At 35.4% G+C, this 17,120-nt stretch overlaps 1 protein-coding gene across 6 annotated transcripts in view; it reads right to left on the reverse strand.

Moving 5' to 3' along the window:
- LMBR1 (limb development membrane protein 1) overlaps nucleotides 1-17,120 on the reverse strand; it is a 150,480-nt gene that overhangs the window by 23,863 nt on the left and 109,497 nt on the right. For all 6 annotated transcript variants that reach the window (XM_061198998.1, XM_061198994.1, XM_061198997.1 and 3 more), the window contains 5 exons: nucleotides 15,848-15,924; nucleotides 15,126-15,203; nucleotides 12,269-12,342; nucleotides 11,943-12,033; nucleotides 10,634-10,700 (listed from right to left, as the gene is read on the reverse strand). In XM_061198998.1, coding sequence (XP_061054981.1) covers nucleotides 10,634-10,700; nucleotides 11,943-12,033; nucleotides 12,269-12,342; nucleotides 15,126-15,203; nucleotides 15,848-15,924 — 387 coding nt within the window. The remainder of the gene's footprint in view (nucleotides 1-10,633; nucleotides 10,701-11,942; nucleotides 12,034-12,268; nucleotides 12,343-15,125; nucleotides 15,204-15,847; nucleotides 15,925-17,120) is intronic.

The raw sequence follows: 17,120 nt of genomic DNA on the forward strand, positions 1-17,120 counted from the left end.
GAAACTCTAAAGAAAGGGTTGGTATTAAAAGTGGTGGTCAGTAGGACCTTCAAGATGGCAGAGGAGTAAGACATGGAGGTCACCTTCCTCCCCAAATACATCAAAAATACATCTACATGTGGAACAACTCCTACAGAACACCTACTGAATGCTGGCAGAAGACCTCAGACTTCCCAAAAGGGTCTTCGTGGTCCGGCTGGCTGTCAGGCCTGAGCCTCTGAGGTGGGAGAGCCGAGTTCAGGACACTGGACCACCAGAGACCTCCCAGCCCCATGTAATATGAATCAGCGACAGCTCCCCAAAGATCTCTGTCTCAATGCTAAGACCCAGCTCCACTCAATGACCAGCAAACTCCAGTGCTGGACACCACAGGCCAAACAACTAGCAAGACAGGAACACAACCCCACCCATTAGCAGAGAGGCTGCCTAAAATCATAAGAAGTTCACAGACACCCCAAAACACACCACCAGACGCGATCCTGCCCGCCAGAAAGACAAGATCCACCCTCATCCACCAGAACACAGGCACCAGTCCCCTCCACCAGGAAGCCTACACAAGCCACTGAACCAACCTTACCCACTGGGGGCAGACACCAAAAACAACAGGAACTATGAACCTGCAGCCTGCAAAAAGGAGACCCCAAACACAGTAAGTTAAACAAAATGAGAAGACAGAGAAATACACAGCAGATGAAGGAGCAAAGTAAAAACCCACCAGACCAAACAAATGAAGAGGAAATAGGCAGTCTACCTGAAAAAGAATTCAGAGTAATGATAGTAATGATGATCCAAAATCTTGGAAACAGAATGGAGAAAATACAAGAAATGCTGAACAAGGACTCAGAAGAACTAAAGAGCAAACGAACAATGATGAACAACACAATAAATGAAATTAAAAATTCTCTAGAAGGAATCAATAGCAAAATAACTGAGGCAGAAGAACAGACTAGTGACGTGGAAGATAAAACAGTGGAAATAACTACCGCAGAGCAGAATAAAGAAAAAAGAATGAAAAGAACTGAGGACAATCTCAGAGACCTCGGGGACAACAATAAAAGCACCAACATTTGAATTATAGGAGTCCCAGAAGAAGAAGAGAAAAAGAAAGGGACTGAGAAAATATCTGAAGAGATTATAGTTGAAAACTTCCCTAATATGGGAAAGGAAATAGTTAATCAAGTCCAGGAAGGGCAGAGAGTCCCATACAGGATAAATCCAAGCAGAAACACGCCAAGACACATACTAATCAAACTATCAAAAATTAAATACAAAGAAAATATATTAAAAGCAGCAAGGGAAAATCAACAAATAACATACAAGGGAATCCCCATAAGGTTAACAGCTGATCTTTCAGCAGAAACTCTGCAAGCCAAAGGGACTGGCAAGACATATTCAAAGTGATGAAAGGGAAAAACCTACAACCAAGATTACTCTACCCAGCAAGGATCTCATTCAGATTCGACAGAGAAATTAAAACCTTTACAGACAAGCAAAAGCTAAGAGAATTCAGCACCACCAAACCAGTTTTACAACAAATGCTAAAGGAACTTCTCTAGGCAGGAAACACAAGAGAAGGAAAAGACCTACAATAACAAACCCAAAACAATTAAGAAAATGGTAATAGGAAAATACATATCGATAACTACCTTAAATGTAAATGGATTAAATGCTCAAACCAAAAGACACAGACTGGTTGAATGGATACAAAAACAAGACCCAAATATATGCTGTCTACAAGAGACCCACTTCAGACCTAGGGACACATACAGACTGAAAGTGAGGGGATGGAAAAAGATATTCCATGCAAATGGAAATCCAAAGAAAGCTGGAGTAGCAATTCTCATATCAGACAAAATACACTTTAAAATAAAGACTATTACAAAAGACAAAGAAGGACACTACATACTGATCAAGGGATCAATCCAAGAAGAAGATATAACAATTGTAAATATTTATGCACCCAACATAGCAGCACCTCAATACATAAGGCAAATGCTAATAGCCATAAAAGGGGAAATTGACAGTAACACAATTATAATAGGGGACTTTAACACCCCACTTTCACCAATGGACAGATCATCCAAAATGAAAATAAATAAGAAAATTCAAGCTTTAAATGAACCATTAAACAAGATGGACTTAACTGATATGTATAGGACAGTCCATCCACAAACAACAGCACACACTTTCTTCTCAAGTGCTCATGGAACATTCTCCAGGATAGATCGTATCTTGGGTCACAAATCAAGCCTTGGTAAATTTAAGAAAATTGAAATTGTATCAAGTATCTTTTCTTACTACAACGCTATGAGACTACATATCAATTACAGGAAAAAAAACTGTAAAAAATACAAACACATGGAGGCTAGACAATACATTACTAAATAACCAAGAGATCACTGAAGAAATCAAAGAAGAAATCAAAAATTACCTAGAAACAAATGACAATGAAAACATGATGACCCAAAACCTACGGGATGCAGCAAAAGCAGTTCTAAGAGGGAAGTTTATAGCAATACAATCCTACCTCAAGAAACAAGAAATATCTCAAATAAACAACCTAACCTTACACCTAAAGCAATTAGAGAAAGAACAACAACAACAAAAAAACCCAAAGTTAGTAGAAGGAAAGAAATCATAAAGATCAGATCAAAAATAAATGAAAAAGAAATGAAGGAAACGATAGCAAAGATCAATAAAACTAAAAGCTGGTTCTTTGAGAAGATAAACAAAACTGATAAACCATTAGCCAGACTCATCAAGAAAAAAAGGGAGAGGACTCAAATCAACAGAATTAAAAATGAAAAAGGAGAAGTAACTACTGACACTGCAGAAATACAAAGGATCATGAGAGATTACTACAAGCAACTATATGCCAATAAAATGGACAACCTGGAAGAAATGGACAAATTCTTAGAAAAGCACAACCTTCCAAGACTGAACCAGGAAGAAATAGAAAATATAAACAGACCAATCACAAGCACTGAAATTGAAACTGTGATTAAAAATCTTCCAACAGTGACTTCCCTGGTGGCACAGTGATTAAGAATCCACCTGCCAATGCAGAGGACATGGGTTCGAGCCCTGGTCTGGGAAGATCCCACATGCCGCGGAGCAACTAAGCCCGTGCACCACAACTACTGAGCCTGTGCTCTAGAGCCAACGAGCCACAACTACTGAGCCTGCGTGTTGCAACTACTGAAGCCTGCGAGCGTAGAGCCCATGCTCCGCAACAAGAGAAGCCACTGCAGTGAGAAGCCCACGCACCGCAACAAAGAGTAGCTCCCACTCGCCGCAACCAGAGAAAGCCCGTGCACAGCAGTGAAGACCCAAGACAGCCAAAAATAAAATAAATAAATAAATTTATTAAAAAACAAACAATCTTCCAACAAACAAAAGCCCAGGACCAGATGGCTTCACAGGGGAATTCTATCAAACATTTAGAGAAGAGCTTAACGCCTATCCTTTTCAAACTCTTCCAAAATATAGCAGAGGGAGGAACACTCCCAAACTCATTCTACGAGTCTACCTACCATCACCCCGATACCAAAACCAGACAAAGATGTCACAAAAAAAGAAAACTACAGGCCAATATCACTGATGAACACAGATGCAAAAATCCTCAACAAAATACTAGCAAACAGAATCCAACAGCACATTAAAAGGATCATACACCATGGTCAAGTGGGGTTTATCCCAGGAATGCAAGGATTCTTCCATATACGCAAATCAATCAATGTGATACACCATATTAACAAATCGAAGGATAAAAACCATATGATCATCTCAACAGATGCAGAAAAAGCTTTTGACAAAATTCAACATCCATTTACAATAAAATCCCTCCAGGAAGCAGGCATAGAGGGAACTTACCTCAACATAATAAAGGCCATATATGACGAACCCAGAGCCAACATCGTTCTCAATGGTGAAAAACTGAAACCATTGCCTCTAAGATCAGGAACAAGACAAGGATGCCCACTCTCACCACTGTTATTCAACATAGTTATGAAACTTTTAGCCACAGCAATCAGAGAAGAAAAAGAAATAAAAGGAATCCAAATCGGAAAAGAAGTAAAACTGTCACTGTTTGCAGATGACATGATACTATACATAGAGAATCCTAAAGATGCTACCAGAAAAATACTAGTGCTAATCAATGAATTTGGTAAAGTAACAGGATACAAAATTAATGCACAGAAATCTCTTGCATTCCTATACACTAATGATGAAAAATCTGAAAGAGAAATTAAGGAAACACTCCCATTTACCACTGCAACAAAAACAATAAAATACCTAGGAATAAACCTACCTAGGGAGACAAAAGACCTGTATGCAGAAAACGATAAGACACTGATGAAAGAAATTAAAGACGATACAAACAGATGGAGAGATATACCATATTCTTGAATTGGAGGAATCAACATTGTGAAAATGACTCTACTACCCAAAGCAATCTACAGATTCAGTGCAATCCCTATCAAACTACCACTGGCATTTTTCACAGAACTAGAACAAAAAATTTCACAATTTGTATGGAAACACAAAAGACCCCGAATAGCCAAAGCATTCTTGAGAAAGAAAAATGTAGCTGGAGGAATCAGGCTCCCTGACTTCAGACTATACTACAAAGCTACAGTCATCAAGACAGTATGGTACTGGCACAAAAGCAGAAATATAGAACAATGGAGCAGGATAGAAAGCCCAGAGAGAAACCCACGCACATATGGTCACCTTATCTTTGATAAAGGAGGCAAGAATATAAAATGGAGAACAGACAGCCTCTTCAATACGTGGTGCTGGGAAAACTGGACAACTACATGTAAAAGAATGAAATTAGAACGCTCCCTGACACCATACACAAAAATAAACTCAAAATGGATTAAAGACCTAAATGTAAGGCCAGACACTATAAAACTCTTAGAGGAAAACACAGGCAGAACACTCTATGACATAAATCACAGCAAGATCCTTTCTGACCCACCTCCTATAGGAATGGAAATAAAAACAAAAATAAACAAATGGAACCTAATGAAACTTAAAAGCTTTTGCACAGCAAAGGAAACCATAAACACGACGAAAAGACAACCCTCAGAATGGGAGGGAATATTTGCAAATGAAGTGACTGACAAAGGATTAATCTCCAAATATACAAGCAGCTCATGCAGCTCAATATCACAAAAACAAAAAACCCAATCCAAAAATGGGCAGAAGACCTAAATAGACATTTCTCCAAAGAAGATATACAGATTGCCAACAAACACATGAAAGGATGCTCAGCATCACTAATCATTAGAGAAATGCAAATCAGAACTACAATGAGGTATCACCTCACACCTGTCAGAATGGCCATCAAAATATCTACAAACAATAAATGCTGGAGAGGGTGTGGAGAAAAGGGAACCCTCTTGCACTGTTGGTGGGAGTGTAAATTGATACAGCCACTATGGAGAACAGTATGCAGGTTCCTTAAAAAACTAAAAATAGAACTTCCATACGACCCAGCAATCCCACTACCAGGCATATACCCTGAGAAAACTATAATTCAAAAAGTCATGTACCACAGTGTTCATTGCAGCACTATTTACAATAGCCAGGACATGGAAGCAACCTAAGTGTCCATCGACAGATGAATGGATAAAGAAGATGTGCCACATATATACAATGGAATATTACTCAGCCATAAAAAGAAATGAAACTGAATTATTTGTAGTGAGGTGGATGGACCTAGAGTCTGTCGTACATAATGAAGTAAGTCAGAAAGAGAAAAACAAATACCGTATACTAACAGATATATATGGAATCTAAAAAAAAAATGGTTCTGATGAACCTAGGGGCAGGACAGGAATAAAGATGCAGACGTAGAGAATGGACTTGAGGACATGGGGAGGGGGAAGGGTAAGCTGGGACGAAGTGAGAGAGTGGCATGGACATATATACACTACCAAATGTAGACTAGATAGCTAGTGGGAAGCAGCCACATAGCACAGCGAGATCAGCTGGGTGTTTTGTGACCACCTAGAGGGGTGGGATAGGGAGGGTGGGAGGGAGACGCAGGAGGGAGGGGATATGGGGGTATATGTATATGTATAGCTGATTCACTTTGTTATATAGCAGAAACTAAGACAACATTATAAAGCAATTATACTCCAATAAAGATGTTAAAAAAATAAATAAATAAAAATAAAAATAAAAATAAAAGTGGTGGTCAAGGGGGCTTCCCTGGTGGCGCAGTGGTGAGAATCTGCCTGCCAATGCAGGGGACACGGGTTCGAGCTCTGGTCTGAGAAGATCCCACATGCCGCGGAGCAACTAGGCCCGTGAGCCACAACTACTGAGCCTGCGCGTCTGCAGCCTGTGCTCCCCAATAAGAGAGACCGCGATAGTGAGAGGCCCTCGCACCGTGATGAAGAGTGGCCCCCGCTTGCCGCAACTAGAGAAAGCCCTCGCACAGAAACGAAGACCCAACACAGCCAAAAATAAATAAATAAATAAATATTTAAAATAGTGTGGGGGGAAAAAAAAAGTGGTGGTCAAAAGGAATTTGAGCCTGATCTGTTTTTAATATTCCTCATAAGAAGTTATTCATGTACATACTTAAAAATTAATTTAAAAATAAAATTTCCTATAAATAAGGAGATAATCTGTTCATCAGTCTCAGAGTTGGCCATGTATAGGTGTACTATTAAGTATTCTCAGCCAGGTTGGGGGTCTTGATTCTTAGTGTAAATTAGACCCTTACTGTAGTTTACGTTCTAGTTTTAATTGTATCATTTTAATTCTTAACATTTAAAAAATTACATCTTAAGGCTCCCTCCAACTAAATAATCCTAACTGGAATTAATTTCATATGAAAAATATTTTATAACAAATCAAAACTTAAGGGAGTTGAACGTATGTCAACAGATGGCTAAGTTATTTAGAATATGTGGCCAACATGATATTTCCTCAGGCAAGAAGGACTATGTGCTCTGAAACAAGAACAGCAACAGAAGGACACAACAAGTGGACACTGGGAACGGGGGTGTTGAGGGAGTGAGCATTAGTGACTCTCTGACTTCTTTCAGACATTTGACACAGAATACTTTTCCTTTATAATTAAAAATCCTAACTAGATATACAAATTTATTGGTCAGGTATAAGAACATTAGTAATCAATCAAAAGTTAATTTTACCACTCATTTATTACTCTCTGCAATATAACAGAATATAATTAAGTCATATACAATTTTTTTGCGGAGAAATTTTCAATACAGGGTTTAGAATTATTTTTACATCAAAGCCATAATTAGGAATATATATTAAGATTTATGCTTCAATTTCACATTTGTCATGTCTAAGCATCATTTATTTCTGATTCACACTGGAGGGGGAAAGCTCAGGGTAAAGATTACTAGTGTATTTACAAACCCAAATAAAGACCTCTCCCGCAAAGGACCAGTTTTTAAACATAGTCCCTTCATCAAGGAACAAAAGAGAATAATACACTTTAAATCCTGCAAGATGATGGACTATATGGGACCCAGATGAGAAATACATGGAAATACTAAAAATAGACCAAAGTTGATTTGAAAGGTTAAGTGTTTTTTGTTTTAAGTGTATTAAAAAAAATCTGCTTTTGGGCCTTGAATAACTTACAATTTACAGAAAGAATTTCAGGATGAAAATACAACTAACTATAAAAACAACTTCAAAATGGAAATTAGTAAAAGTATTACGAAGTCTATTGGTTGCATCTGAGAAAAATTTTCCTGTTAAAGGAGATTTCAAATAAAGAATAATGTAAAAACTGTCAATCTCTCAGTTGTTTCTTGATTAAGCATAACCAAGAACATGTCAGCAATCTCGCAAAATCTATTCTCACAAAATTCACTGCTGCCTTTAAAATATTTTGTTATAGAAAAGTCTGGGCCTCTATAGATAATTTATTAGGTTTGAGCCTGTTCTATTTTCACTTTGTGAACCATCTCCTCTAATCACCTTGAGAGTCTATTATACCAAAGAGTAAACTGATTGCTAAAAATAAGGACATCATATCCCTCAAAATGTTGGATTTTTCAAAACTGAACACTAAACAGGCAGCAAAACGTTTTGGAAAGCATATCCACTGACATGGCATCAGTTTTAAAAGGTTTTAAAGATTTCAAATAAAAAGTGTTACGCACAGATTCTTTGTGTTTCCAATGGACAACAAAACTATCATCGATATTAATTATATTTGGCTAAAAATACATAGCCAAAATGCTCCTCACAACCTAATTCTTTGTGGCAAGTGATACGCTTGTAAAATCTACTTAGTGGTAATTTTTTAATTAGTATAAAATCTTCCATATTTAAATATAAGAAGCTATTTCAGAGGAATTCTGTAATAAATCTGTCATATCACACCAGGCATTCAAGTCTAAAGCTATTAATTTACACAAATGATGCAGCAATAGCAGTTGGCAAATGAAATTTTTTAAAAAACATTTTCATTTTTGAAGCAAAAATATCACCAAATTAATTATTTTATACAGGATTCAGTACACTTGCAATTTACAATTAAAGTTATAATCATCACTAAAAACTACTAAAATAAGAGAAAAACTGCACTTATACAGATAAATTATAGTTTTCCTTGCTCCTTCATTTCTCATTTAACTGAGAGCGCCGGCTGAATTCACAGGAGCAAAGGAGAGCACCCTAAGGGTCAGGACTTCCTTGTGAGAGGCAATGAGAAAGAGTAAAAAATTTCACAGCTTGGAATTTGGTTGTTAAATACATCCTCTATTCTAGTCTTATAAGCTTTTCAGCTAGTAAATCAAAATCCCGTTATACACTAAGATAATATTCATGACAATTCTCTATATTTTATCTTCTTAAAATCAAAGACTCAATTCTAAAGGGTTAATAGAGGCATTACAAAGTAACTGTCTAGTTTGCATTTCCCATAATACTAAAATAAAGCTTTTTCTTTTAGTCTAGAAATTTGCTTTTTTAATACTGTGAAAAGCCTCTATGAATCTGTTTAACGTATTTATTTCTTTTCATCTATTCAGTGCCACTGGGCATAACATGTAGTGCAGTGCGTGTTGATATTTTGCAAAGCACCACATGACTCACTGTACCCTAATGCACTCCATTAATCCTGTTTGGACAGCTGGGTCCAGGCATTTGTTAGCTGCATTTTAATTGTTCCATCTTTCTTTTTCTTCTTTTTATTTATCTCTATGGCAAACTACTCAGGAATTTAATTTGTTGATCTTCAAAAAGCACATTTTGCCATTAATTTGTTTTCTTTGTATTAAAACTGTACTCAGCACGTAATTTTCTTCCATAAAATCTATATATTACTATTAACAATTAATCTTAAATAACAGAGCACAGTGAATTTCATAAATGATAAAATGGTAGGTTGGCTACAATATCAGAAATTATTTGTTGGACTGCCATAATACAAACGATCACAGTCAGCTACAAATCAAGTTACTAAAGTGTATATTTATGGCATTTTCAAGATTAGCACACCATAAGCAGATGTCAAAACGATAACAAGTCCTATAATGCAAACACAAAAGAAATAAGACCTCTAAGTAAATGAGCTTTGTATTAGTCTGTGGAACGGCGGTCCCTTCTACATTTACATTTAGATTCCACTTGTATTAAAACATGAACTTCTCTGTAAGCATTATGAAGATGACCACAAAGCTTATACCCTTCCTGGCACAGCCTGCATCCCCGACAGCTGTGGGCCTTGAATAAATAATGGAGGCCACATAAGCGCTAAAACAAAAGCAATTCAAAGTTACTTGCAATCTTTGTCATAAGCATGTTGCTAAGGTTGAATAATGGGATTTTCCTAATCATTTGTGAACACTCAAGTCAAAATCTAAGTCTAGAAAACGGAACAGAACTGCCTAGTGGAAATTTTTGTCTGAAATAATATTTAGCCAAGAACTGAGAATACAGTCTGCAACAGTGCTTTATAAAAGATAAGAACACCAAACGAAGGAAGATTTATTCAACTATTTCAATGACAAAGTGGAAATATTTTACTTTTAAATGATGACCAAAATTCTCTGTGAATTGAAAAATTAAGAAAACTATATAAATGACAAGCCAGTAAAAAGCGGAAGAGCTAAAGGATGACCTTTAAATCAGTGCGTGCTCTCCTAGATCTTACTGCTTTCAAGTCTATTCCCGGGACATAAAGCAGCTTAAAATAAGTGTTACACATTCTCAATTTTTTAAACCACATACTAAATTACACATCTTTTAAAACATTTCGCGTAGGAAAAAATTAGTTTAGTATTTTCTAGACATTAAATATTGTTTTTTTTTTTTAAATCACAGTTTCCTCACTAGAGGACTCCAAAACTTAGTCAATGAAAAAAATAAAGTCTATTGTTTGGACAAGGACTATTTCTAAGTACTTGAAAAAATAAGTGGTCTTTATTTGATAAAAGTGCTTATTTTGGTACAGCCCTGTATATAAATGAATTACAGAAGTAAAAGCATAAAATAATGTGGGAGGGAATAATATATTTCAAAGAGTGATCTCTTTGAAAAACAGTTTAGAAACTAGAAGTTTAGCAAGAAGTTTGATACTTAAAAAGCTACTGACTTTAAATGAAAAGTTCTCATTTAAACTTACCCAGTGTTCTTGACATAACAGGCAGTGCGGAGCTCAAGACCAAGATTGACACACAATTCCCAATGATCTGTTATGAGAAATCAGAAAGAATATTGGGCAGTTACACAGTATACGGATAAATAAAATCCATTCACATTCTGGAAAGTTACTGGACATTTCAGTTACCTACTGTACTTTGCTAACTTCTGAATGATACTATTCAATATAGAAAATAAAGAGAATAGAAACTTTTCTACAAACATTTAAAGTTCTATCTGTGAGTTCTAGAAGATATTTACAGTACCTGACACAAATATAAAGTTATAGAACACTTAAATTACTTCACACCTCGGACAACGCATTTTACATTATTGACTGAGGTTGCTGATTTCAAAAAGGTTTGCCTAACAAGTAAAAAGTAATTAATATTTTTAATACTTCTGACTCTACTTTTAAAGCCAAGACTACTGCTCAAGATAGATAATATCTACTTCTAATATGTTTAACCATTATAACATTTAATACCAAAAAGCTAGAAATCCAAAACACCTAAATTCTAGTAATTTTCAATGTATCCTATACTTATTCTTTCATATTAAGTAAGAGATGCTGAAAATACTACTTAGTACTTATGATTACTTAAACTAGATGCTAAGTATCTCAAGAAGTCATAGCATTTTAGATAAAGATATATAAAAATAACCTCTCCCCTTCAGAATAAGCTGAAAATATGGAATATATAATAAAAAAGAAAAGAAGCCAGCAGCTCTTGTTATTCTTCATTGTCAGCCTGTGGGAATATTTTACAAATGCAGTCACTATATAAGATAACAGCCTTTGTTATTCCAAAGCCAATGACATATTGTAGAAAGTCAAATTAGCCTCAGACTACAAAATGTTTCTGAATAGAACTCTTCCGTCTTGCTTTAATTATTCAAATTTGAAATACTTTGTCTCTACTACTTGTAGCAACTAAGTTCTTCAGATTTCAAACAAGCTCCCTGAAGTACAGTCAGCACAATCAAAGTTACTCATTAGCAATACGTTTTCTTTGTAGGAAAAAGAGTCCTTTCAGGAGCCGTCTATAGCTAGTTAACAAGCTCTGCGGTTCTATGCATTTACAAGTGAATGGATGCCATCCAAATTAAACAGAGCACATCCTTTTCCCACTCATTCAGCATTTTGAAAATCTTCCAGTGTGTGTGTTTACGCAACTTACAAACAAATACCTAGAACCGCAAATGAACCATTCATCGCGATTACTAAATAAAACAGTCTGTTTGTCTTGGAAGGCAAAAGGGAGGCACAGTCACCTAAGACTTTACCTTACCTTTGTCATCGTTGTGTCATCCTTCTTGGGAATAAAGTTTCCAAAAAATCGGAGGCTATAGAAACCGACAACAGAGGACACCATAAGATAGCTGTGAGAATCAAGGAAAAACTCTCCAGAGAATGTGTTTCCTTAAGTTCTCAATTGTCTCCAAAATGTCTTAAGGCCGAAAGGAAAAACAAAACAAAACAAAATGCCACTTGGAGTACTTGAGGAAGACTGACTTGTTTTTTCTTCCAGGAAAGTGTCTTAGTAAATTACCACTGTCCCAGAAAACTAGACAGAAAACTTGTTAACAGACAGAACTTCAGTTAAAGAAAGGATACAAAATCAAAATGATTTCAAGTGCAGCTCCCACAAAACCAAAAGCAGAAAGAGAAGCATTTCCTATTCCAGGCCCCTGGGGGAAAAAAAAACACTTTTCAGAATTCAATGACACTATTATATTTGGTTTCCCTAAAATTGTTGTTTCATAAATATAGGACAGTTGAAATTAGGAATGTTTAATACCCTGGAGTAACATCTAGACGTTCAAAGGAAAATAAAACGTGACGAGACTGAATTCATCAACTAATTCAACCACATGTTAACACTTTTAACAAGCTCAAAACATTTCTGATTTATCTCAAATGTAATTTAAGTTACTTATCAAAATGATGTGATTATGCTTCTTGTTAAATCCTAAATATTCTTGGAAGAAATTTTTTTAAAATATAATAGTATAAGAAGAATAGAACACATAATTGTCTGAACACTAAGGCAACATATAAAAACTATACAATTAAAATATGTCAAAAGGAAGCTAAGCAAAGAAAGAAAGTGAATGCACATCTCCTGTTACTACTCTTGAAAGTTTCCTTTCCCTAAATCTTCCTTGGGAATTCAGGGATTTAATTAACACAGATTTTCCAAATGCAATGCTATAAATTTTTTCCTAAACATCATACCTATTCTCAAAACCTATCTTTATCTAGAACTTAACAAAACAAGTAGAAAAAGTAATATTTATTAACGAGGCCAGACAGGCAAAAAATCACTTCTTACCGAAGTAGGAACAATGTTTTCAAAGCATACTAATTACAGAAACTCTCTGAATACAAACTACTACTTTGCTATCAGCTTCAATTACATCTAACAGATATACCAGGATAATTAAGAATATAAAGTCAGCTTAATAAAAAAATAAACCAATAAATAATATCACATATTATTTATACAATCTAATATAGGCATGAAGAAGTTAGAATACCCATGGGAATTTCATATATAAATAAGGTAATGGACAAAGAATTTATCAACTTTTGTCAATCTTTTGAAGAAAAAATGAATAATGCTAACAGAAAGCTTATTAACTGGGATGCAAAACACTTTGGAAATATTCTCTGTCTCAAGAGAAGGCCTATAGGCAAGATTAAGATGATCTGATTTATTTACACAATCATAAAAAGAGCATACCACATATAAGTCCTTCTGTCCTATGCACGAAAGGAATGGTACAAAAATGTACCACAGGGCTTGGGCCTCACCTAGTATGTGGTATAAGAAAATGGGTTAAAAAATGGATAGAAGTCAACACAGTAGTTGACTTCTGCTTGATCAATGGATTTGGGTCTAAACAAAAGACAAAAGACAAGGCTGTGGATGGAGGAGGACTGCTCACTGCTGTTTTTCGTTAGTGGAATGACAGACCTGAAGCAAGCTGGCAGGCTCACAGTGGTGGAGAGGCCATGGCAGTAAGAGATGGCACAAGGTCCTGAAGAGGCTGGGGGCAGGCAGCTAAACTGAGAATACTGCTGAAAGAATTAGCTTCTGAAAGAAGAGGGTATCTTCATCTTTGACTGAACGAAAGGAATTAAGATAAACATTGGCTTTTTTCTATAAGAGAAAAGGTGTATCGTGTGGTTCAGAGAGAGAAGTGGCATGTAGGGAAGCAAAATCTGCACCCCAAAAGCTGTCTCTCTGGCATAAGGATCATTTTAGGCTGATTGTTTTTAAGAAACAGAAGACTCGTTAAGTCTTTCTTTTTAGCGCCACCCCCACCTCACCCCTTAACTGCCTAAAAGAATTTAGACGAAGGACCTGGTCCAGGCGGAGCACTATCACCAGAGACAGCTACAAAGAGTACGGGCTGAGTGTGGTAGACGGAACCTGGCAAGACCTGGAGACCAAAGGCCTCTCTGTGTCCCCTCTGTTTACCAAACATCTGCTTTTCCATCTCCATGTGAATTGCCTTCCTCCCGCTTGAAGTTCCAAGCTCCTACCCCCTTCTCCTTCTCTTAGATGGAATATAAGCCTCAATTGCCCAACCTGTCCTGGGGTCTCATTATTCTTACCGGGCTCCCACATACACGTAATTAAATTCTGTTTTCTCCTGTTAATCTGTCTCATGTAAATTTAATTCTTAGACCAGCCAGAAGATCCTAGAAAGGGTTAAGGAAAATTTTTTCCCTCCCCCAAAGCATGAAAAGTCTGGAAGAGTTTTGAAGTCATCTCTATGGGAGATGGCAAAGGTGCTAACTTCGAAAAGTGTAATAAAATGTCAAAACTTAAATGCTACTTTAAGTATCCAAAAGTTTATAGAGACACCTAGAAAAAGTATGTCATATATGAATATTTAGTGGAAACTACCTTCCATATGGAGAATATATTTAAATAGACTAATTGATGCAACTTAATAAAATCATGAATTTTTAAACAAGAGAAGAAATTAAGTTAATTCATGAAAAGATGCATATCTGACTCTCCTCCAGCAACTGAACATTTTGACTCAAGTTCATAAAATGACTCCTTTGAGGCATGAGTCCTTACAACCACATATTTGGATCCTTTGCGAACGCAATGAATCCATCTAATAAACTCTTTATATTTCACTATTTCACGGAATATACATTTTCTTAAAGGATCACAAATATGAATTTCAGGAAAACAAAGATAAACTCTGATACAAAGTGTAAAAGGAAACTCTGATACTTGATAAAAAGCCAGACAATCCAAAATAAGAAATCAGAAACAAAAAACATAGTTCAGAAACACTGTTTATGAAAGCTCACTGCATAAAGAAATTCATACAACTTGAAGTATATATACGCAGAAAGGTGAATGTTTTCATTTATTTATTTGAAACACTCAGTTTATACACACAGAATACTTTTGCAAAAGACATTTTAAAGCATTTTACTTTACCCTTGTTCCCTTTGGCATTGCTGTTTCATCAACCAACAGGCAAAGAATATTACAAGCCACCAAGAGCACCGAAATGGACTACAACACAAAAAGTAAGCCATCAGTTTTGAATTTCAAAGATATTTTGTCAATACACATACATTAAAATCTAAGTAACCAACCAAATGTATGCTTCAGAATAGAGGAAAAGCAGTCAAGACCAAAACTCTACATATAAACCTGAAGTAATGAGACTGTAAAAACTCCAGAATAAATTCATAAAAATTCTGCAAAGTATTATAATCTCAAAGCTTAAGAAAAAAGCTATTACTATAGATCCATTTATTAACTGATTTTACCAATTGGAACCCACAACTCCACATATTTTAAAAATGGTTAAAATGTTATCAGAACTAATTTAATAATATAATTTTCAGATCTTATCACAGAGTTTGGTCAGGGTATCTGCAACACCTTGTCTCCTCTTAATTTTCAATTGAAACAAAGGAATGAATTTCCTGCTTCTATGAGGAAATAGATAATCTTGAGGACTTTTCAAAATTACCATCAATTTCATTTTTTGCTCTATTGGGTTTTTACAAATAAAAGCATAGATGGATTTTAATCCTGTTGATAGAAAACCAGTTTACCTGAAACCATTTAGCTGAGGGAGTTGCCATACACAAATGCTAAAGTAAATAAAAAATAATCTGCTTTATTTAACTAGGTAAATAAATTCTTACTGTCTCAGTAAGAAGGAGAACCATAACAGCAGGATACACCAAGTTTCTTTCCCATGCTGAAGCCTTTTTGCGTCTCTCTATTAGAAGGAAAAACAAAATATAACAAAAGTTTCAGTAATTTCCAAAACTTCTCCCCAGATTCACATTTTCATTCCCTACTAATACAACTAGTATGTATTATTCTTACATAAATTATCTTTTCCTAAAAACATAAATTATTTTTAATTTTCCTCCACAAACTATAAAAATCAGAATTTTAAAATCAGTTTGCTACATTAAACATCTCAATCCTGTGATGCTCAAATTTTAGCACTGTAAAGACGTTTCAATTATTGATGAAACATATTGTGGATATACAGCTTACTCTGAAAATATAGTAATATTTGTATTTCTTTTTTAAATTTACATATTATTATAATGATAGATTTACACACTGATAGAGATCTGGAAATATCAGGTAACATGAGTAGGAATCCCCTCTAATCCCACATCCCAAAGGTAAACACTTCCAGTTTTCTAAAGGCTGGAAGCAAACCTCTATTTCTAGTGGCAAAGGTCTACCTTGTAACACACCAATCCTTATGCCATGAACAACTGGAAAAGATGGATCAAACTTAATTTTTTAAAAAGAAATGTGTATGAAGATGTTAGAGAGCTACCATAATAATGGAAATTGAAGTCATTCTAGCTTTTTCTGTAGATTCCAAAGGGATTTTTAAATAACTGATTATGATTTCTGCAAATAAGGTAGTTTACTTATTTTCCAAAAAAATAGGAGGGAAAATAAAGAAAAAAATTTAAGAGTAAAAAGGTCTAGCATATGTATAACTGGAGTCTGAGGAAATAAAAGAGAATGAGCAGATGCAATATTTGATGAGATAATGGCCAACAATTTCCCAAGTGGATGAAAGACATTAAGCCACACACTCATGAAGTGCCACAGATCTCAAGAAGGATAAATACAAAGAAAAAAGACATTAAAAGATAAGAATAACAGAAGATTACTTATCAGAAATAATACAAGTGAAAAGATAGTGGAGTGATATTTTGGAACATCATCATCTTTGAAAAGTCATTTTGTACACAGACAAAACAACAACAACAAAAAGTGAATAAATACGTGCTCATCCTCTCCCCAAACTAAAAGACATTCTTTATTAACGGCTTTGGACAGACTGAAAGCTTGTAACACAGAGATTTCACAATTTTAAAAAATATTCCAGACTACAGTAAAGTCTTTAATAAGAAACCAAGACCAATACATAAGTCAAGG

This window comes from Eubalaena glacialis, chromosome 8 (assembly GCF_028564815.1).
Source record: "Eubalaena glacialis isolate mEubGla1 chromosome 8, mEubGla1.1.hap2.+ XY, whole genome shotgun sequence".
Taxonomy (NCBI): Eukaryota; Metazoa; Chordata; class Mammalia; order Artiodactyla; family Balaenidae; genus Eubalaena; species Eubalaena glacialis.